Here is a 24,875-nt window from a genome sequence, read left to right as displayed (position 1 = left end):
AAAAATGGGGGCAACATGACAATGATAATGACCTGCAAGACACTTCTCTTACAATTCATTTTTAGTAAGTACATGTACTTTTAAATTAGTAAAATGTAGTCTATTTACCGTACATTGTTTTATCCAGCAACCACTGTTTCTATTGACAGATTATGATGACCAATCAAAGCAAAGTCATAAACGTATACTAGCAGATTATGACTTTTGACGTCACTCATATGACGTCACACGCATAGCTACATTACAAAATTGCTAATTTGACATCTAGGTCATTGTACAATGTGGCAGAAATAACAGAAATAATAGCTTTTCCTCTTAATTTTAATGGGTCTGCAGGATAAAAATAATAACTAGTTACTGAAGTCGGATATCTGCTTTATCCTGTTCTTACATTCACAGGATAAAGCAGATATCCGACGTCATTAACTAGTTATTCTCTATGTAATGCAACACTGTAACCTTCTCCAATACTATTAACCATAATAAAATGCAACTTAACTTTTCTTGCATTGTGGTAGCAATACATTGTAATTTACCCTCTAAACATTGTGCAAGCAATACATGGTACTTACTCTTTACATTATACAACTATTACATCGACTGAGACATTATTCATGAAACACATATTCATAATATACTACAGTACCAGTTTTATACTCTTGGACACACACACCCCTAACTACCCCCCCCCCCCCCAAAACCCCCCACAAAAAACCCAACCCAAAACAAACCCAAAACAAAACCAATGCTTAAATTACAATGAAAACATTGTGTATATAATATAGACAAAGCAAAACAATAGACATTCACATGATTATTATAATAGTCAATCACAATAAAGCAGTTAATATAAGAAATATTTTAGAATATAACAAATTACTTAAGTTAATAAAATTTGAAAATTCCTAATTAGTACAAAATACAGACGAAGCACATTAGTGTGTCTTAGTTAGGAATGTTTTGGTTGCAGCAGATTTTATTATTTTCCTTTTTTAAATTACAATGTGTACGGTAATGTGTTTGTTTGTGGGGATTTTTTACTTGTTTTTTTTTTTTTTTTGGTTTGGTTCTTTTTTTGGGGGGTGGGTTGTTACTATGAATATGTTTTAAAGAAGACTTCCAGAATTATCACATTGGGGGGGGGGGGGGAAGACACCATCTTTTTTATTTTATGCTTTGAGGCTTGGACAGGTGTGCTGCAATTTTTTCTCTGTTATCATTAAAATTTTATGGGTGGCGGGGTTTTAAAAAAAAGTGAGTTTACCGTAAGGTCAATGCCAGAAACAGTTTGGGGGAGGGGGCATTGTCCTCCCCTCAACTTTGAAGATAATGCATTGGCTCCCAGCTGAAAATCAAATCTCGCTGCCCCAACCCCTAGATACGATAACGTAGCACTGACATTGACACAGTCTTCTGTTCTGAGACGCAGGCAAAAATTTCCGTTACAATACTTAACTACATCAACCCCTAGTTACTGTCATATTCCACAGCCCTTGTCTCCCCTTTTGTTTTTGTGTTGACATGCTACACTGTACATATTATGTCTACAATAACTAGACACTGCCCTAGCACAATAGGCAGTGTACTACCTGTAAATACGTTTTTCAACATTACATACATTACATAAATATCTGTATATGGCACATCCATGAATTAAACAATTACACCGGCAAGTCATTTCAAACATAAAAATGCACTCAAAAACTGCAAACGACCATCAGAAGTGTTTCATATCATTGTCTACCAGTATTGTGTTCAAATCAAGCACTTAAAAACAGTCCAACTGTAACCATCGTCCTTTATCATATCACGGTCTTCTAATTAAGATTCCAGTAACAGGAGGGGTCAGTTATACATGTATGTTAATATGTTTTCAACAGCCATCTCCTAACTGACCCCACCCTTACCTCCAACAAATACGAATGGAACTCAGCAAATTTAATACACTTTTCAACACTCAGAAAACGTCCTGCCCCCACCCCTTATATGAATGGAACTCGGCAAATTTGTGATTATTTTATTTAAGTTACGGTTCAGACAGACAGAACAAAGTAGCACTGCAGCACTCAAACTTAAGAAATTGTTACCCAAGGCAATTTTGAAATGTTTCTACCATAGGCAAAGTGGTCACCTATGGTAATCTTGAGCCTGCCTATGGCAATTTCAAACCATTAACTTTTGCAACAAGTATAAAAAATCACAAATAACCCCTTCAAAAAATTGCCATCGGTAAAGCCGCTGACCCATGGCAATTCATAATGCAGCTGCTGTTGGTGTTGTTAATTTCGAGCCCTTCACATTGTTTCCACATCCAGTTGCACTGACCTGAGACATACAGTTTTGTGAGAAATAAGCAATATACATTTGTACGAAATGCGTTCATGTAGATCTAAAAGCAAAAGACAACACTATCACCAGCACTGGTAAAAAAAACTATATGTTGTCTTTTGACTTTATAGAGGTTAGACAAAAATGTATATCACTAAAAACACACAAACAAAACAATTATGCGGTCAAACTTGTACATGTAATACTTCTCTATTCATGGCTTGTAATTGGACTATAAACTACAATTATATACTTTATATTATATACAATTATAATACATTTAGACATGTTAAAAACAAAACAAACCTAATTAGGTTTCACTTTAACATTATATGTGACTGTATCTAGCGGAAAAGGGTTTAAATGTGGAAAACTTACAAAATATGTTTTTGGCATTTTTTGATAGCTGATGGTCATAAGAATACCATGTCAACATATTTCAGGTGAAGAATATCTGTGACCGGAATCTTAAACATCTAACAATTATGTCGGTTGTCTCTTGTTTTTTATGGTCAGAGTATAAAGAGGTTTATGACTGTATTTCAATCTATTGATATAGTGTCAAACTGTCATTTCATCATTTAAAATTAAAATAAACATGGCAATGCACAGAAACTTGCTTTCCTTTTGATGTAAAACAGGTGACAAACATAAGCTACAATGAATTTCCACAGGACATCATTTACAAACGACCCTATGAATGATGTCATTCCGCATTTGTGGAACCAGGGGGAGGTTCCGAGGGGCATGTGCCCCCTTTTTTCACCAACATCAACAAATACCTCCAAACATGTCCTGCGTACCCCCCTCCCCCTCCACAAATCCTTGGATCTGCACCTGATCTGTACTCTTTTTTGCAGATGCAGTCACATATTAAGCAGTGTGAAAAAGGACACAAGACCACCACTGAAAGACAATGCCCTCTATTACATTTATTGTCAGTCCAAAACGTAACTATATATATATATATATACACATGTATATAAATCAGAGGCAGATTTAGAGAGAGCAAACCCAGGGCTGCTTTCCACCATCTCTTTTCTGGAATGAAAAACATGTATGCCCAAAGCACAATTTCCCTTGCTCACATTTAGAACCAATGTTCCAGTTACGATATGTCTCGGGGCCCCATCACAGAATCCTGGAACTACCTCTGATGACGATCTATTGCCTCATGCAAACAGTTCAAAACGGAGCATTAAAACCTCTCTATTTTACAGTACTTATCTTATATGGTGCCTGTCCATATTTACGAATACGGCATTTCCAGCCTTCTAAGAACAATAATAAAGGAGTAAAGTAGGAAGCAGAACTCAAACTGGAACAAATTTTGGTTTAAATAGCCAATTTTGAGAAATGTAGAGAATATCCTTAAATTTATAAAAATGTGGTTAATTTGAGGAATATTTTATTTGCCAAAGAAGAAATTTTGTATAAAAATTAGCAACTGGCTAATTTGGTAATGTACAGGGTCAGCCTTGGGGAAGGGCCATGGTCTCTGCGAACCACCCCCCCCCCCTTACATCTGAAACGCACGACCCCTGTTCATATACCGTCATTTTCTGACTGCAGAATCAAAGAGTTGATAGTGTCATGCAATCTATTATAACTGATGATCGATGACAGAATTCCAACCGATTCCTAACACTACATAGTACTACATTTCTCATCAACTGGATGATCTTCGGTCATGCATGTCACTTCATTACTTGAATTCTTCTTATCACCAAAGGCACCAGACACAATAAATTTACTATTGGAGTTAAAAGAATTTTCCGGACTGATCCCTGCAGCGCCAAAATCAGGATCCACTGAACTGCTGTAAGACCTGGCATCACATAGCGCCACGCTCACTGGCAATGACTCTAAAACTGATCCATCGTCGATGACGACGACGCCACAGGTATCACAGTGTCCATCTTGTACGGTGGTGTGGTCTATCTTAGGGTCTCCTTCTGGGCTGGGATTTTTACTCTCTAACTCATCTGAAAAAAAAAAAAATCAAGAACCTTTAACATGCATGAACTACATGTATCTTTACCACTATTAAGTCTGTTCCAGATTTCTCATCATATGGAAGGTGTTAAGCCAGTAATCCATGTGTACGTAGTGCATAATGCATAGTGTGTGGTGCGTAAACAAGTTTATATAGAAATCAATTGAAGCACTTCCATATGTACGCAATGCCTGATGCGTAATGCGCAATATGTTAATTCCCAAACTCCTCAGTGATAGTTCTAATATGCATCACACACTACAAATTACATACACATGGATTCCTAGCTTAAATTTTTTTTTAATATACCCACCACCCACAATTTATAACAAAAATATTTAAACCAAATATGCATGGGGGATGGGGGGGGGGAAATGTGGCAGACTCACAAATCATTAATTAAATAATTATTAAATTGTACCAACCTCTCGTGTTCAATTCTGGATTATTTCACAGCTACCACATTCAGAGTAGTAGCATTTGATTTGCTTAATGGGAAAGGAAGGCATTTTTAATTGATAAGAGTAAAACTGGAATATTGTTGAGGTCTCAATACACACTCTGGCTCTCTGCCAGAAATAATCTGAGGGTATATAATAAAAACAAAACTGATCATAAGTACTCCTACTAGGTGGTTATGAGTATGAAATCTTTTGAAATTAGACATATCATGTACAGTGAAACCCCTCAAAACCGGACCCTCAGTAAACCGGAATTCTCTCAAAATCGGACGTTTTACACGGTCCCGTGATTTGCGCATCTTTTAACCCCTCTAAACTGCACCGGACGAAAGTATCCAGTCCCACTGTGTTCCTTTAATGCAAATTTTACCTCAGAAAATCGGACGGTCACACCGACATCAATCATTACTGCATTACTTATACTTTGAATACCCACTCAGCCGATAATGTGATTGTGTACGCAGAGCTAATTACATGTGCGCATGCTCCAGTGTCACTGTCGTGCGGTTGACAAATACCAATTAAGGGATGAATTAACAGCTTTGATGTTTAAATAACTGGAGGAAACACATGTACTCCCTTTATTCTGAGCTCGATTGTTACAAAGTTAGATTAACGTACGAATTTGATTGAGCTCCTTTTCATAGCCTACATCTACGTCTCACGATTACTGCAATGAACGGCAAAGCAACTAGGAATTTAATTAATTTTTTCAAATTGTTTAAACCCTTCTTTTTTTTGTTGTTTTGTTTTTTATCTTTGCAAAGTTTATTTAACAAAATAAAGAGTAACCAAGAGTAAAATTGTTTGGCTTGGTTTGGTGGAAAATTTGTCAACAGTGTTTCATTTTAGTATTTACTTTGGACATGTCGGAACGTCCAGCGAAATGCCACCATGTTGAATTATCGCTTGATGATAAACTTACAATAATTCGAAAGTACCTATTTTTTTGGCAGTTTTATTAATTACTATATTAGTAGAGAACACCAACTAACAAACGGTTTACCTCAATATTGAAACCTCTGTAAACCGGATACCCCTCAAAACCGGACTTTTTCCTTGGTCCCATGGCTGTCCGGTTTTGAGGGGTTTCACTGTACTTCAACAAATATTAAACAGCAGTTCTCTTAAAATAATATATATATATATATGTTTTTAAATCTCTCCATTAATTTCCAAGATTTTGGGGTATGTTATTTTACATTTCATACTCTCTGAGAGAAAAAAGGTTTGTTTTGTTTAATGCACCACTAGAGCACATTGATTAATTAATCATCGGCTATTATGACTCGTAGCCATCAGAGGAAACCCGCTACATTCCCATTAGCAGCAAGGGATCTTTTATATGCACTTTCCCACAGACATGAAAGCATATACCACAGCTTTTGACCAGTTGTGGTGCACTGGTTAGAACGAGAAAAACCCAATTAGTTGAATGGATCTACCGAAGTGGTTCGATCCTGTGACACAAGCACCGACTGAGCTAAACTCTGGAAGAAACTCTTACAATGTTTTATTTGGTTGGATGAAAGAAAGAAAGAAATGTTTTATTTAACAATGCACTCAACACATTTTATTTTCGGTTATATGACATATGGTTACGGATCACACTGATATTGAGAGAGGAAACTCGCTGTCGCCACTTCATGGGCTACTCTTTTCAATTAGCAGCAAGGGATCTTTTATATGCACCATCCCACAGACAGAATAGTACATACCACGGCCTTTGTTACACCAGTTGTGGAGCACTGGCTAGAACGAGAAAAAGCCCAATGGGCCTACCAACGGGGATCAATCCTAGACCGACGGCGCATCAAGCGAATGCTTTACCACTGGGCTACGTCCCGCCCCGTTTTATTTGGTTGATGCTTGGTCATTGAAAAACCCCAATGAAAAACCCTTGCAGCAAACCGCTCCCCCACTGCTCCTACACAGGGCTTCTAGAATTTTTATAAAATCCACTAGCCATGGTATCAGTCATTTTTAAAATTTACTAGCCACGATAAAAAATTCACTAGCCCTACTATACTTTAAGTTAACAAAATAGACTTAACTGCAACATTTGGCCAAAACATTTCACCAGCCGTCAGGCATGACAATAGTAGTTATTTACTAGCCCAACATTGAAGATCACTAGCCATGGGACTGGGGCTTTCATAATCTAGAAGCCCTGTCCTACATCACTGTCAGACACAGCAAGAAATGATCAAGTGTGACTTGTTAAATTTTAAAGGGGCAGGACGTAGCCCAGTGGTAAAGCATTCACTTGATGCATGATCGGTCTGGGATTGATCCCCATCGGTGGGGCCATTGGGCTATTTCTCATTCCAGCCAGTGCACCACGACAAGTCTGTCAAAAGCCATGCTATCCTGTCCGTGGGATGGTTCATATATAAGTAAAAGATCTCTTGCTACTAATTCAAAAATGTAGCAGGTTTCCTCTCTAAGACTGACTACATGTTAAAATTACCAGATAGCCAATGATTAATAAATCAATGTGCTCTAGTGATGTCAGTAAACAAAACAAAACAAAAATTTTTTTGTTAAATTTTATAGTGATTATTACTGGATTAGTGTGATTAGTGTGATTAGTGTGATTAGTCAAATGTAATAGCAAGAAGTATTAGTGTTAATATTTGCAGGTGTATATGGGGGTGGTTGGGGACAGGTAAATTCTAATTTACTATTTAAATTCTAGCATAGCATTCTACTTGAATCGACCATCATTTTGCAAATAAGTAATCTGGAAGTCAATAGCAGGACTCGAAATTAAAGAGGGCACCGGCAGCAATTGCCGTCATTGAGATATAAATTACTGTAGGTCGGGAGCATCACCAACGCCATGAAAGTGCCGTCGGTAAAGCTCTTCAACGATGGCAAAATGTATTTTGTGCTTTACAGGTTATCACAAGCCCAAAGTATACAAATATATTTTGGGCTACTACAAACTCCAAGACAAACAGACATATCTGTACACTGTATTGATAATTTATGCTTAAGTTGTGTTTAATGTGTAGTTTAAGGTTTTATTACATACCCATTAAATCTTACTATATACATACAGTCGTGAATACAAAAATGAAATATACTTTTCCATATTCAACTCAACTGCCAGAACTATGCCGTATTCAACACTACTATTTATAGCACATGGTTACCGGGAATGCCCTTAGTGATATGTAAACAAAGTTGGTGCTTGGTTTGAATTGCCTATTAAAGCAATTAACTGTTATGCATGTTTAAAATGAACTGAAAACAGACAAAAACGGTGACGAATATTTACAATTTAATGAGCGCGATACCAAAACTAGAGAGGGAACACTACTCACTAATGAGCTTTTAATCCACAATTAAGGTCAACGACAGTCGCTTTTTGGACCCTTGTTTTGGCTTCGTACACAATGAATAAAACATATCCAACGGTAATTTTGTGATATGATATATTTGACAAAAGATTTTTTTTTTTTCTTTCATCTTTTAAAACTTAAAATTAATGTTTTGTCCAGAAATATGAAAAATAAAAAATACCGACCTGTAAACAGCGTTATCTGCTTGTTGTAGGAATTTGACAGAAGTCAAGGTTAGCAGACTAGTTTTTATTTTAATGTGGTGAAGCATTGTAATAATATAGCTAATTTTGAATTTAAATGACGTCAATATTCCAATGACATCACATTGAATCTCCTTACAATAACCATAAATTGGGTAGGCCTACATGACGTTTCCTTTTTAAGAATATTGGAAAAATTCCAATGCAAAATAGCAATTGAATTTTTGTTTTGTTTTAATATTACTAATGCACCTGAATCTTAAAAAATTGTACCTTTTACGAAATATGGATTTCTAGTGAAATTATGGTAAGATATGCTATATTTATTGTGTACTAAGCCAAAATATGGGTGCGAAAAGTGACTGTCGTCGACTTTAGCAACAATAACGTCGCATGCACAGTCCCCTCACGTAGAAATCTTGGATAAACCAACAACCGGATTATTCAGTGGAGCGATGATTTATTGAGGCACATGTAATATAAATTTCAACTTTTCAGCAACGTGTAATTCCATGAACATCAATAAAAGAAAACACCGATGACAACACAGATATTAAGTGAACAATATTGACATTTTTCTTTATTGATAAAACTGGCACGCTTAAGGTTTTGTGACGTATTACGAACAAATTAAATATTACATTGTTTGTGAATTTTAGCTACTGCATTGTCTTTAAAAGGCATTTCAAACAATATCATTAAAATTATAGGTAACTTTTCACTTATTCTTTCTTATTTCTGTTTATTGTTTAAATATAACTATATTCCTATGTGTAATAATTGGTAGTTCATTGGTTCGCGTAATAACACAGCTGACCTAGTTGTGTAAATTGAGAAATCCCCGTCATTAGCTAGCAGTGTTACAATTTTTTATCTATTATTTGGAAACAAAATTCCAATTTAGGGTATGTAATAAATACAAAACTACATATATGTGGTTTTCTTATTTCTGTATTCCACTCATATACTCGTGGAATACAGAAATCAGAAAACCACATATATGCAGTTTTGTCTATAAAACGCACTGTAATACAGGCACCTGATCATTTATTTGCATATTGCTCGCACAAGTCTAGTAACTCTAGTTTCACATTACCCATTTTCATCGCTAGCTCTGGCACTTGCCAAATTCATCAAATCCGAATTTTAGGAACAACTGGAGAATTTTATTTCAATTTGGCAAAAAAATTTGCATGTAATTGGAATTTTGTTGGAAAATAACTGTAGCTTTGCATTCTTTTAGGTAATTTGGATAAATGTTTTGCTCACCAAGAGTTAGCCCTGCATTTTTCATTTGTGCATTAAATTTAGGACATAATTTACATGGTCGTAACATGTTACACATGTATGTCATGAATGAATGAATGAATGAATGTTTAACGACACCCCAGCACGAAAAATACATCGGCTATTGGGTGTCAAACTATGGTAATGCAAATAAATAAAGTGATGATCAACATCAATATAAAAATTCAAGGTTTAAACAAAAACAGTGTAAAGAACTGTGCAAAAATACAAATATCACAGAATTTTACGGACACCGAATTTTACTCTAAACTTCAATTTGTGCTATATTGGCCATTCTCAAAGAGAATGTTACACCCCTGCACCACGGTGAGGTTACAGCACATGCAGGGGTGTATGTAATGAAGTCAGACCTGTAATAGTTAGAAAATAACTAATGAGCTATAAGGAATTGGGAATTATCTGTCCCGAGTGAATGAATGTTGTAAACCCGAGCCTTTGTCATTCATAATGAGTTGGTTATTCTCCTTATTACCCATTGTCAATTTTAACTGATTTTTAATGTAAAAATTCCTCTGCAGTCTACAACAAAGACACCAGCCATTACGTCATATAATCGTATGCGCATTACATGACGTAATGTAGGTGACGTCATAGCGTAATGTAAGTGACGTCATAGTGTAACGGCGTTGTTTTTATACAGCCAAATGGTTACAGTACAAAATAATACAACTGTATTTGCATTAGAAAATAATTATTTTTATATATTACTACAGCCGCTGCTTATTAAAATATACCATTTCATGTTTACGAAACAAATAGTCACTTTCTGTAACTCTTTGTAGATCATATAACATATGTGTAATCTCCCTCATGAATGAAAACATTATATGAATGAAAGTGAAGTTCCGACCATGGCAAGAAACCAAGTCGTGATTTTTTAAGCCAGCCAATCAGTGGCTGCAGAAGCAATCTGCACACTGCAGAGATTGAACAAATATTACCCCATATATTTGAGCCCATATGGGTAATAACTGAAAATATTTTACTAATTACTAATTTGTGATTTTAATATTGCGAGACGAACATCTCATGTGTTATTGCTACGAAATGATCATGTCAGGAGCTACTGTGTGATAATCATGTCAGGAGCTACAATGTGACAATCGTGTCAGGAGCTACTGTGAGAAGATCATCTCAGGAACTACTATGAGATGATCATCTCAGGAACTACTATGAGACGATCATCTCAGGAGCTACTTTGAGACGATCATCTCAGGAGCTACTTTGAGACGATCATCTCAGGAGCTACTTTGAGACGATCATCTCAGGAGCTACTGTGAGACGATCATCTCAGAAGCTACTGTGAGATGATCATCTCAGAAGCTACTATGACACATTGTAAACAAACGGACCTGTGTTAGAAAGAAGACCAAAGGGCGAGTTCACAGCTGTGGTGGATTTGTCTGAAGATGTGGTCACACAGTCTGGTCTAGAACCCGTGAAAGCAGAAGGAGATACAGGACTTACGTGGTGCTGCTTGAGTAACGTCTGATCAAATAAGTCATCATCATCCACATCCTCGTATCCTTGTTCTCTTGTCTCATGCTGATCATCGACTGTCTTTGCTGTTGTCTGTTCAAACACAACATCTTGTATGGCACATCCAATGCTCGGAATCGGTACCGATGGATCATCAACAAACTTTTTCACTGTCTGCTCCATTTGAAGTTGGTCCATTCGAGATGCCAGATTTGACACTGTTGCACGGCCAGGCTTCTGTGCAGTAATATTCAGCATGGGTCTGGATCCTTCAACAGTCTGCCCCGGCGCAGTGCCTCTTACACTCTGCTGCATGGGTCCAGTGACGCAAACAGGCCTGGGCATTGCATTCAGCGATTTGTTAATCATAGATCTGAACGGAGCAGCAGCTGGTTCTCCAAGTGCCACAGGTGTGCTTGCTCTTGGAGCAGGATAACATGGAAACACTTGCTGTTGCTGTCTCTGGTGTCCGGATTGCACGTTGGATGGGACTGATTCCTCGACGTACTTCAGCTGAGTGCCGTGCAGTCCGGGATTGTACTGGTGTGGTGTGATGAATGCTGTAGGATCGTCACTCGGCAGGTTATCCTGTGAAACTGGTGCTGGATTGTGTGGATCAGGCATGTCCAAAATATTTCTGAAAGTAAAGAAAAAAGTTTGTTTTGTTTGACGACACCATTAGAGCACATCGGCTATTGGGTGTCAAACATTTGTTAATTCTGACAGTCTTAATGAGGAAATCTGGTCGAATACGGCATACTGTTCATTGCGATACTCAAACCTACTCTGGTCGGCATATTCTGCAATTATAACAAAGCTATTTCATGAATAACATTGCCAATAAGCATGTACATACAAAACAAAAAACCAAAAATTAGCAAATGCCAATAAAACAAACATATTATGATCCTTTCTTTCTTATGTGGTAGAAGACTGGGGCCACTGCCATATGTTGCCCTGTGTTAAGCTACAAAAGTATATATTATATATCAGATAATCTTGTCCTGAACACATGAAGGCAGGAGATATAGGACTTATGTACCTTGAGTACTGTCTTATGGGACCATATAGCTAGTGGAGACAGTTCTTTTTTAACAACTGTAATGTACAGCCAGAATGTGTTATTTATGGCAGGGAACATTAAATTTTGTTATGACGTCAGTCGCAGGAGGACTTATTATTACGTCAACCTGGGGATGACGTCACTAACTTTTGGGGTTGACAGGATTGGAAAGTAAACAGAAAACAGCTGTTCTTACCGGCAGCGCCGTGAATCAATTCATATAAATGTAAGCATTGATTTTATTAAGAAAACGATACATTGTCCAGGCGAAATCCGAGGAAATTAATGATTTATCATTTACAATATAGGCCTACAGTAGTTTATTTTTATTTCTCCATAGACTATGTTTCTATACTAGTCTACGAGTTACTTTATAATTCAGCTGTAAAGATATTAATCATTATAACCAATAAATGTAATTTAATTATAAACAGCGAGTGTGTTATCCTATCCACTCAGAATTACTGGTAAACTGTGCTGGTGGGTGGTTTGACGGGAAGAGAAACCCAAAACGCTACCTGTAGATATTTATAACCTCCCTCATACCACCCTAAACCATCATAATGATGATTATTTGGTAACTCTAAACCTTCAACTTTCAAAGGCCAACTACTCCAGGGTCCATACTTATAAACCGTTAAGAAACTAGACTCACAATTTAACAACTTCACATGCATACAATTTATAAGGTGTTGCCATGGCATATAATAAAAGTCACAGACTCTATCAGTCTCGAGTCTAGACTCTTAAAAGTTTTATAAGCATGGGGTCATGAACCACTGAATTTAACGACACCACTAGAGCACCTTGATTCATTAATCATCGGCTATTGGATGTCAAAACATTTAGTAATTTTTTATGTCTTAGAGAGGAAAAAGCGCTACATTTTTCTATTAGTAGCAAATGATTTTTTTTATATCCACCATCCCACAAACACTATAGCACATACCACGACCTTTGGTATACCAGTCGTGGTGCACTGGTTAGAGTGAGAAATAGCCCAATGGACTCCCCGACGGGGTTCGATCCTAAAGCGACCATGCATCTGGCAAGCACTTTACCACTGAGACTCACCTGAAAGCCTGAGACTGCATGCCTCTGTCACTCTCTTCTACTAAAGTGCTTTCACTCTCCGTATCCTCGTCATCATGTTCTTCCATTTGTTCAGGAGGTGCTGTGGAGGATATGCCATCAGTAGGTCCGCTTACCACATTAGATTCTCCAATCTGGACAACACCAGGATTAATGATGTTCAGTGGCCTCATTTGTTCCGATGTTGGTGGATAATAGTGATTGTGGATGATAACATGCCTCGCATCATATTCACCTCCAGTTTCTCCTCGTGTCAATCCACTGATATCAGTTCTGTATGATCCTGGTCCCATTTGTGACATAGCATTTGGCATTGCATTTGGCATTGCATAATTGAATCGACTACCATCCTGTGGCATCGGTTTCCCAGTCATATTTTGTGTCACAGTTTGAGGACCAATCTTTGTTTTTGTATCTCTAGCATGCTCCTGGTCCGTCAGTGTTCCTACCATGTTGTGTGGCACACCCTGAGGATAAACATTTGTTTCCATACTTCTCACAGGTTCATGACCTGACAGCGTTGACATTTTCTGCATCATCACCGATTCCATACCACTCACAGAACCCTGTCCTGCCCCCATTCCAGTCATATTTGGAGACATATTCTGATGACTTCTCATTTCAGCCACATTTGATGCCATGCCTGAAGGGCCAACCACTGTCTGCATACCTCTACCATGTCCAGAAACATTCTGTGGACCAGCCATACTTTGAGGACCAACCATTGCTTGGTTGCCTTGACTCCCATATCTCTGCTCCGACATATTTCCACCCACATTTGGTGGTGTATTTTGAGGACCAGCCATTGCTTGCATACTTTCCATATTTACATGATCTGGGAGCCTTCTATTTGTATATTGTGGACCAGCCATTGCCCAGTTATCATGACCTGCATGTGTGTGGACTGGCATATGTCCAGACATCTGTTGTGGAATAGCATGATGACTACCCATCAATCCCATACCTTGTTGTGCATACCCCTGGTATGCTGAATGGTTTATGGATTGCTGCCTCAAAGAATTTGGAGCATCAGCAACAACATTACTGTCAAGAGAAGATGGCGGTTCTCTCCACGATGCACTAGACTGTTGGTTTTCTTGACCTGAACAGGACATTGATAGACTTGACCCACTCAAGTGACTTCTTAAAAGGGCCAGCTGTCCTGTCTGATTATTAGGTGTCCCCGATTCAGTGACAGGAAGACAGCAACTTGGATTATTCTGGTACATAGATTGCTGATACTGGTCTGCGAACATCTGTTGCGGATACATATACAGACTTTGAGTTTGGTTATTTACAAGAGGACCAGCTGGTATGCTGTATGATTGGTGTAGCTGTACTTTCTGCTGATGTTCCATCATGTTAGGCATTGACTGTGCATGATGGACCTGAGCTTTTAATCTCTCCTCCTGCTGCCTTTCCTCTCTTTCGTCCTCAATCTTTTCCAAAAATTCCTTAGTCTTGTATTCCTTAAGCCAGTGTCTCCGTTTTTTCCTTAAAACAGCTTCACTTCTTTTTCGAATATGAAGCTTTTCATCTAAAAGCTTCTTAACCGAGTCATTGTAAAATTTGTCACTGGAACCACTCCAGTACTGGACTCCTTTCAGTGAATTAATGCTCGAAGGTACCTTAAAGGTGCAATTCCTCTTTGGTTGAGTGAAAACAGGCACAACACACCAGCGCTTCTCTGGGTTGTAGATGGCTTCCATCAAACAGGTTTCACCTGAAAACTCTGCCCAAGTATCTTTAATAAAATTTTCAGTTAAAAATATAAATGCATAAGTACAGCGCTCTAACCCGAACTCTAAAGTTTTAATCTTTGAGCCAATTGAAACAGCAAATTCCTCGAACTTGACAACTTTAGGACTTTTGTGGTCCCTCAGACGTACGTTCTTCAACAGACTGGAATAAAATAATTCCACCTCATCTTTATCCATATCGCTGTATAAAATCATAGCATCCTGGTACTCCTCCTTCAATTCATACGGCATCGCCCAGGTATATTCTTCAACCTCTTCATCTGTGTACGACTCGCGGGCAATGGAGTCCAACCTGGACGCTACACTAGAGCAACCCTCTACCTCGGGATTGGGAAGAGATGAAGAACTCGAACTGGATGAAAGATTCACATTATTGTCAATGAGATTAGACACGTTGCGGCTCACTGATGTTATAATCTGCGAAGTGTCACTTGAAGAGTTTGATGTCTGACTGATGGACTGGGACTCGTAGCCTTCGACTCGATTTGGGCTCAGACCAATACTAGGATTGTCTCTGTATTCAGAAACACTTGCATCAGTTGATGAAAAACTTGCATCAGAATATCCACTGTCCACCGATCCTGTAACATAATTATAGCAATTTCACAAATGTAAAACACAAATATCAATTTAAGTCAAATACCAATAATGGATTATAAATTGATTTCAATGTTCATTAAATTGGTCCAATTGACTTTTTTTTTACCTTTCTTAAATACAAACTGTTCACTAATTTCAGATAAGTATCAATTTTTAACTTCCTCACCCCCCACATGTATATGTATTATTCAATAAAGTTTGTTAGTTTTGTTTAATGACACCACTAGAGCAAATTAATTTATTAATCATCGGCTATTGGATGTCAAACATTTGGTAATTTTGACATATAGTCTCAGAGAGGAAACCTGCTACATTTTCCCATTAATAGCAAAGGATCTTTTATACACACTATCCCACAGACAGGATAGCACATACCATGGCTGGAATGAGAAATAATCCAATGGAAGGAAAATGGTTTATTTAATGACGCACTCAACACATTTTATTTATGATTATATGGTGACATATGGTTAAGGACCACACAGATATTGAGAGAGGAAACCCGCTGTTGCCACTTAATGAGCTATCTTTTCGATTAACAGCAAGGGATCTTTTATATGCACCATCACATAGACAGGATAGCACATACCACAGCCTTTGATGTACCAGTCGTGGTGCACTGGCTGGAGCGAGAAATAGCCTAATGGGCCCACTGATGGGGATCGATCCCAAACCGACCACACATCAAGCGAGCGCTTTACCACTGGGCTACATCCCAGCCTCCGTATTATTCAATAAATAACAAACACTATCAAGATCATCACCTCAAAAATGGTATCAAATAAATTGGAATAATTTATATATTACAGCTTATTGGAATTTCAGTGTTCAGTGTATTGACATCATGCTACTATAGGACTTTATGGGATATTATTTTGTATTCAATATGTATTAAGTGTTTGCAGGCTTCTTCTGTTTTTTCCAGTTACTAAGCGATTGTGTGATGTCTGATGGGTGTTAGGATCAATCCCTCTCAGTGGACGGAATGTTATTTTTTCACAATCAGTCCATTATAATCCCTTGCAGTTATGTGATAGGAGTAGACCATTAGCAGGACTCACCCTGTCCACTGCCTAATTAGCCAACTCATTTATTTCAATTCCGCACACGAAGAGGATTAAGTAAGTATTTCATTTCAACTTATTTTCATGCTTATATCACATTGTGTAACTCTTCAACAATGCATGTCTCCAATGTCAGGGAAGTCTCCAATGTCAGGAATGTCTCAGGGCTGTAGGCATGCTCCAAGTTGGCACCACCCAGCGAATTGTGGCCTGTAGACTTAATGTGTCACAATCAGTCATTAGCCGATTGTGGACCCGATATCGTCAAACCAAAAATGTTTACTTATTTTTTTCCGTACTTATATCCAATTAAGGTTTAAGCATGCTGTCCTGGGCACGAACCTCAGCTATCTGGGCTGTCTGTCCAGGACAGTGGGTTAGTTGTTAGTTGTTAGTGGTTAGTGGGAGAGAAGAGGGTGTAGTGGTCTTAAACCTACCCATTAAGCCCTTACGAACTCGCTCTGGGTTGGAGCCGGTACCATGCTGCGAACCCTGTACCTACCAGCCTGTAGTCCGATGGCTCAACCACTGTGCCAACGAGGCCGGTATTAGCCAACTGTTAAATTTTATACAAAGTGGCTACAACATTTAGTCTTTGGCTAATCAGGGGTGGGAATTGGTGAACTGTAAAAAAGAGGAAATCTAGAGGGGTCCCGAAAATTCTTGAAATCCTAGGTTAAAATCTGTACCATCTGACACATTTTGGAGGAAAGGACGATTAAAATGCAAGGAAATGCATGTTCCATGAGAGGAAAACAGCTGATCCGAGGACAATTCCCACCCCTGCTAATACATTCAATTTGTTATTTAAATTAACCATTTTCAAGGAAATACTCCACATACATGTATCTGAAACTTGGCTCAAACTAAATTTGTTCCCTGTATTAGGTGACAGCGGGTTTCCTCTTTTATAATCAAAGTTAAAGTTTGTTTTTGTTTAACAGCACCACTAAAGCATATTGATTTATTAATCAATGATTATTGGATGTCAAACATTTGGTAATTCTAACTTGTAGTCAACAGAGTAAACACAATACATTTTTTCCTAATGCAGCAAGGGATCTTTAATATGCACTTTTCTCACAGACAGGCAAGCACATACCACGGCCTTTGACCAGTTGTGGTGCACTGGTTGGAAGGAGGAAAAATCCAGTCAATTGAACGGATCCACTGAGGTGGTTCGATCCTGCAACATAAGCACCTCTGGCAAGCGTTCAACCGACTTGAGCTAAATCCCGCCCCTATTTGACACCAAATGTTACATACCATATAGCTTTTACATGAGCTGAGGTATCATTAAAAAACCCACCTTTCTTAGCTACACAAAAATGTGTTAAAAAAATAAATAAATAAAAAAAAATAAAAAAGAAAGAAAAAACATTTTAAAAAATGGTGCTCAGTACATGTAGGCTATGTTATTTTCCAAAGTCTCAGAAATTTATTTGCCAAATATTTGGTAAACAATAGCTTAATCCTTGAATTAGGATCACAGTTAAAATGACTGCTTACTGGCATCTGGTGCAGTCTTTTTGCCATTTCTTCTCTGCCCTTGAGTCTGTCCCAAACTTCCTCGATTTCTCTCTGCTGCAGACTGACCTGCAGACCGCTGTTGTTGACCTCCGTCTGTAACAAAATGCTACATCTTTAAACAACTGAATTTCTTGTCTTTCCACATCATTTTAATGGCATTTTTCATCACCTCTTTTTCTCTCATTTTTTAAAACAATTTTCAAAGCTTTTTTTTATTACGATGAACATAATTTTAAATGTTTAATGCAAATTTTTGCTTTTCTTTCATCATTTTAAACTTATTTTAATTTTAACCAGTTTTGGTTTTTAGTTTTTTAAATTCCATGACTTTCCAGGCCTGGAAAAAAAAGACACTTTTAAAACTTCCAAGATTTCCACGACCAATATGAACCCTGTTCAATCAAATCAAATTAGATGGGAAAAATAAACAGAAGTGACACTTGTACTATGGGACGAGTTGGTGTTCAGAGTTACATGGTGGATACAGGATTTTGTAAAGTGGGGGTGGGTCATAAAATTCTAAAAAGATAGTGATTTGTAAAGGGGGTCCCATGAATATATTTGAGAAAAACAAACTTTTAACTGACAGTCAATAACATGACATTGTGTCATCATTATTTAGCTTTGTATTCAATCAGTTTTAGATATTTTATTGTAATTGCACTTCATATCCATTTTTTTTTTTTTACAGGTACAGTTGTTTAAATTACATTTTTACATTTTTTAAATTTCAAATATGTTCAGATCCATTGGTGATCATCAAACTTAAACATGAAGAAGCAAAACAGGCCTCAATAATTAAAATGTAATAATTTACAAAGGGAGATACAGGGCTCACCTTGGATAAAAAATGCCTGAAGCAAAAAAAATTGCCAAATGGCATTTTTATTAGCCATATAATTGTTTTGCTCAGTACTGTATCTAGAGTATTTATACAGGTATATCAGCGCTAGAAATGAAAAAAAAAAATCTACATGCACCAGGTGCATGCTGAAAAAAAAGTTACATGCACCATTAAAATTCTGCATACACCAAAAATAAGGCAACTTCGTTTTTTTTTTATACGAAGCTATTTGAAATTATTCGGTAATACCTATATTAATTTATTTATTAACAGTACCGGAACATTATACAACTGCGTTTATTACTGATTCTTGATCAAATTTGAAAATTTCACCTAACATAAACACCTTACAGAAATCTATAATAGGCCTATTACAAAAACGTACGAATACTTGTGTTTTGTATTAAGCAAGTTATCAACTTTTTTAACTCGATAAGATCTGTTGGTATAATATAAATTAACCTACGGAATTCGACGAGAAGTTGCAATTGAAATAATCACTGGCTGACTTCGAGTCAACTACGCGAGTAACACACCTGCACGTTCACAATCATCTGATAAAGAGGCAGTTACGGTACTTTGTATTGATCACAGATCTGGCGGAGTTCAATTTGTCAGTGACAACAACAACTGTGTTATGCGCATGGATACCCCAAAGTTGGTCTCGACCACCTTCCCTAATACCGTTCACGGATATAACCGAGATATTGCCAGCAATTTTCGCAAATATATTTCACGGAAATGACTGAAAGGGCGCCATTGTTGTAAGTAGGATTATGGGATACAAAATGAATGCACCCATAAGATAAAAGTTATCGTTTTCATGTGACGAACAGATTACGAAATGCACACGCAAAATTCAACAACTTGAGTCTGAATCTGGTAGACAACAGGATACTAGTATACGCAATACACAGTACTTGAAAAAAATGCACCGCGTGCACCCAGTTTTAAATCCACGGGTGCATGTACTAACACTACATTTCGAGCCCTGTATATGAATATGAAAATGCATCTTTTTCATCTAATTCTGTACAAACTGGAATAAATTTGAATGACAAAACCATATTCCCAGTTAATATATTACTTCGATTTTTCAGCTGGGGTGGGGAGGATGCACTATCTTCAGAATTGGAGGCCAGTGCCCCCTGCAACCACCCACCCATGCTTCTAAGGCCTATGGCATTAAATCAAGAAACATAGGCCCTACATTTATGGAGTGTGGGTTTTTTTTCCTTTCTTTGTTTTTCAAATAAATTTTTTAGAGCCGATACTTTTTTAATTATTTGTTTAAAATAGCATTCTTTATGTTGGTTTGAATTCAGAAATTGTTTGTTTGTGGGGGGTTTTGTGGGTTTTTTTTTTTTTTTTTAATAAACCATCAATTTCCTACCCCCAACAATTTCATAATTTTTGCCATGTTGATTTCAGTTTGTAAAATACCTATTGTATGGTAAGACTGTAAGACTTCACGTTATTACAACTATCCCATTTATGTCAGTTGTTTTTAATAAAACGATAATGAAATTAAAATATAAAAACTATTTAAAATCTAGCTAACTTTTGTGATATCACCTCACAGTCTTAGATATATATTTTTTTATCTAATAAATGTCCAGATTATTGTAAAATAATTTCATCGGTATACGTTTAACCGCAATTTGTATTAATACTGCTGCATGTTCATTTCCAGCGATCGCAATCTGCAAGCATGTTTTTTTTACAAATATACATCAAGATTTATTTTTGTGTATTCGTATTGTTTAAAGCCGCACACCCTAGTTCCATCCAGCGAAAATAAATTATAATTTGGTTAATCTACAAACCTGTAACACACTTAGATCACGTTTTTATCAAATGGAGTGAAAAAGCAGGTTTTATTTCGATGAATACCATGGGAATCCCCATGTCCCAATTGCTTGAAATAATTTTGAAAGTTAGTATTCTGATGTCACTGGAAGCACAACAATGCCTACGTTACGACAAATTTCACAGACTTGGGGTGCGTTCGTTTCACCTCTCCTGGACATGTTCCAACTGTTCTGTCCTGGTTGTATCCCCTCTCCAGATATCGTAAGACTTAGCAAAATTATTGGTTTTAAGGGTTTGTAACGTTTTGTATTGAGACACTTACTTGTCTGAACTTTATTGTTACTGAAAATGTTCACGAACTGTGAAGAAAAATCTCACAAATGAACAACAACTAATCGGATGTTGATTGCGCGAACCGTGCACGAGAAAACAAACCGAACCAAAATGATAACGGTCACGTGATATACCAACGTCTGTGACACTGAAATGGAAATATCCCCTCTAAAAATAGATTGGACCTAGCTCGCTTGCTTAACGGTTTTTTCTCGACAACACGTCTTGTGAAAAAATGCAAAAAATGCATTTCGTGGTTTTACAAACATCAGGATTACCAAAAAACACTTCAGGTGAATGGAAATGTGTATTCTAAATAATAAAATGTAAGTAAACTGCAATTTTATTTGTGAAAAATGGGGTTTAATAGCGAAAAACAACGCCGTAATGGTTAACAAATGAACGTAACTAGGGTGTGTCCCTTTAAGATCCACTACAGTAACTATGTCTCTTAACACGTGCGATCTCAGTTGACCTATTTTCGTACTGACAGCTTGGGATTGCCTACTTGTCTTTCGGCCATGAACTAGAATTTGTATTGAAATTGACACGCATTGTCAGTATTTTATTTGGTTCAAAGACATTATGAAGTTAGAATAACAAGCTACAGATCTTTGCTTTGATACATGCTGAACACATGCTGTTAAAATTAATAACCATGATTGTTAAAATAAGCAAACATCATTACGGTATATTCTGGATAACACGATTTCTCATTACTGATCGCGAGATCGCTATTATGCTAATTGAATACATGTACATGTGTATTTGATATTATTAATATTATTATGTTCGTGGTTTCAAATAGATGTAACCATTTGTTGTCATCAGAAGATACAAAATGGCTTAGCCAAAATTTTAGCTACTTGCAAATTTTATTAGCATTTTTTTGTAAAAATTAGATAATGGCTAATTTGGCTACCAACAGCATGAACCCTGGAGATAATTGAATCATGAATTTGTTCACAAAAATATAAATATGACTTCTATATTTTCACTGTTAACAATAAACTACAGTGAAAATATGACTTTTCACTTAACTATAAACTACAGTGAAAATATGACTTTTTACTGTAACTATAAACTACAGTGAAAATATGACTTTTCACTGTAACTATAAACTACAGTGAAAATATGACTTTTCACTGTCAGGGCTAGCCCTGGGTTCCAATTTGGGTTCGCCAAAAAATTCGCCAATCGTTAAATTCTTTCGCCAATTTGAAAATGTTTTCGCCAAATATATTTTGACATTTTGACCAAATACATTTTTTTTTTATGTCAAGTATTAATGTATAATAATTAAGATATACATATTCTTAATTGTACATTCTGCATTACAGGTTCTTTCAATCACTATCTAATAGTGGAATGCACAGATGAAGTCAGAGCAACATATTCAGAATAAAATAAAATGAAACAATTTTTGTGTACCTGGTATATATATATATTTAATCACAATTTTTTTAATTTTTACAGTACACATTATAATCTGAAAAATAGTTAAAGTGTAACACATCAATTTACTGGAAGCATCATAGTTCAGCCATGCTCTGCCAAATTTCCAGCTTTGTTGAAATTTTCTGTTTTCAGTAGGCCTATTAATTTTTATATTTGGTCTTTCAATCACTGGGGTGTCTACATGTTCTGTGGATGATGAAGCTCAATTTGGACAGGACCCAACAAACCCAAATGATGATAACTTTGGTACTTTGGCACCACTTTCATTCCGATCATTAATTTTTTGTTTCCCCATAATTTAGACGCATTGAGTGTGAAATGTGAATAAAAATATGTATGTATGTATGTATGCCCACAAATGACTGTCAGGTCAGATCAGATGTCGGGAATTAATGTGATTATATCAATTTAATGTTCAAGCACGCTCGTTGCGAGCACGATTTCTGACTAGGGCCAGAAACTGTGCTCACAACGAGAGGGGTGGGGAGAGTGTTAGTAAAAAAATAAAAAAAATAAAAAATTAAATAAAAAATTAAATAAAATAAAAATTAAATTAAAAACGTTTATACAAATGATTAGATAAAAATACTAATTAATGGTTAAATAAACTTAATAAAAATATTGTTCATGTCATTTATATACGTAACACGTCTAATGAGTTCTTCATGTCAAATATGGCCTCCTAAACTGGTAGCAAGTAGTTCTTTTAGCACAAGAGATATATTAATTAATTTTCTTTTGAAAGCAAAGATAACATAAATCATAAGCTCTAATCACCGATTTATTTGTTTGATGTATGGACAGTGGTAATCAGTTCGGATTAACGCAATGATAACACTGCCAGCAACGGGCCATATTTACAATCTGACCAATTGTTTAACTAATTACCTGTACGCTTTGATGTTAAACACTATTATTCTCTTTGTTTTTTGTCTTAATCATTGTAGAGTCAATAAAATATTAAATAAAAACAAAGAACCCGTCTTTTACATGTTTATTGCAAACAAAACACTGGCGTCTATTGCAATCCGAAAATAGGTAGAAAGCGACAACTTGCTCCGAGCATTCTATTTCTAACAGTGAGGCTTATTAGGATAAAGTTTATTAACAAATATAGCAAAAACTATTTATAATTGCTGACCAAGTGTATTTGAAATAATATTTATATACAATTTATACCAGTAACATTAAAAATAGTTGAATAATATTTGTAGAACGGTGGAACGCATGTGTACATTTTCTACTTGCACCCCCACATTCCAGAAATGAACTGGGCCGTGCGACCTAACCTAGATTAAACGAAAGCTTTCTGAGGTAAAAGAAAACTTTAGATATTATTTTGGGTAAAACACATTTTATATAATAATCTAATATTTTATCATTAAAAACTGTGTATTCTAATTTTGAGTATTAAATCGATATTCGCTTGTTTCCGAAAATAATGTGAAAACCAACCACGAGCTCAAATTTGGTACGAACCGGAACACTAAACAAAATCGGTTGAAAGTTATAAACAAAAAATTATACGGTAAAAGAAAGTCTTTTGCCAAATTTTTCGCCAACATAGAAATTCTTTCGCCAATTTTTTTTTTTTTTTTCGCCTTTGGCGAACGACAGCGCGAGCCCTGACTGTAACAATAAACTATAGAGAAAATATGACTTTTCATTGTAACAATAAACTACAGTGAAAATATGACTTTTCACTGAATATCACTTTGATGGCTTCTGTAGATCTATACATTTCATTGCTACATGTACATGACATTGTATGTATCATACTTACTGGATTCCCTCGAATGAAAGTCGGCAACAGCATCTTCGGAGACTTGGCTGTGCAGTCGCTGCTGGGACATTGTTCACCTTGTATAACTCACTCTCAGCACATGTGTATTGTCAGTGAATTGTTTAACAATCAGCATATTTGTCTGAAAATGTATGGTAAAAGAAATTAATATTTCAGCAGCAAAATTATATAAAATACTATTATTTTGTATGTAGACCTGTCTGTGTGTATATGTGTCTGTGTCTGTGTGTGTATGTGTCTGTGTGTATATCTGTGTGTGTGTGTCTATATCTGTGTGTATGTGTCTGTGTATATATCTGTGTGTGTGTGTGTATGTGTCGGTGTGCGTGTCTGTCTGTGTGTGTGTCTGTGTGTATATCTGTTTGTGTGTGTGTCTGTCTGTATGCATGTGTG

At 36.5% G+C, this 24,875-nt stretch overlaps 1 protein-coding gene across 2 annotated transcripts in view; it reads right to left on the bottom strand.

Annotated features, from left to right (window-relative positions):
• Nucleotides 1-564: 564 nt before the first annotated feature.
• LOC121386010 overlaps nt 565-24,875 on the bottom strand; it is a 32,641-nt gene continuing 8,330 nt past the window's right edge. Inside the window, exons 2-6 of one of the 2 annotated variants that reach the window (XM_041516808.1) lie at nt 24,462-24,603; nt 18,211-18,324; nt 13,260-15,618; nt 10,996-11,759; nt 565-4,313 (exon numbers count right to left, since the gene is read on the bottom strand). In XM_041516808.1, the coding sequence (XP_041372742.1) occupies nt 3,976-4,313; nt 10,996-11,759; nt 13,260-15,618; nt 18,211-18,324; nt 24,462-24,531 (3,645 nt within the window). In that variant the 5' untranslated portion in view covers nt 24,532-24,603 and the 3' untranslated portion in view covers nt 565-3,975. The remainder of the gene's footprint in view (nt 4,314-10,995; nt 11,760-13,259; nt 15,619-18,210; nt 18,325-24,461; nt 24,604-24,875) is intronic. The other variant, XM_041516815.1, reaches the window with a different exon arrangement.

The sequence above is a fragment of the Gigantopelta aegis genome, chromosome 2, assembly GCF_016097555.1.
Source record: "Gigantopelta aegis isolate Gae_Host chromosome 2, Gae_host_genome, whole genome shotgun sequence".
Lineage (NCBI taxonomy): Eukaryota > Metazoa > Mollusca > Gastropoda > Neomphalida > Peltospiridae > Gigantopelta > Gigantopelta aegis.
Note: the sequence above shows the minus strand (reverse complement) of the source record. Positions and strands in the feature narration are given on the sequence as shown.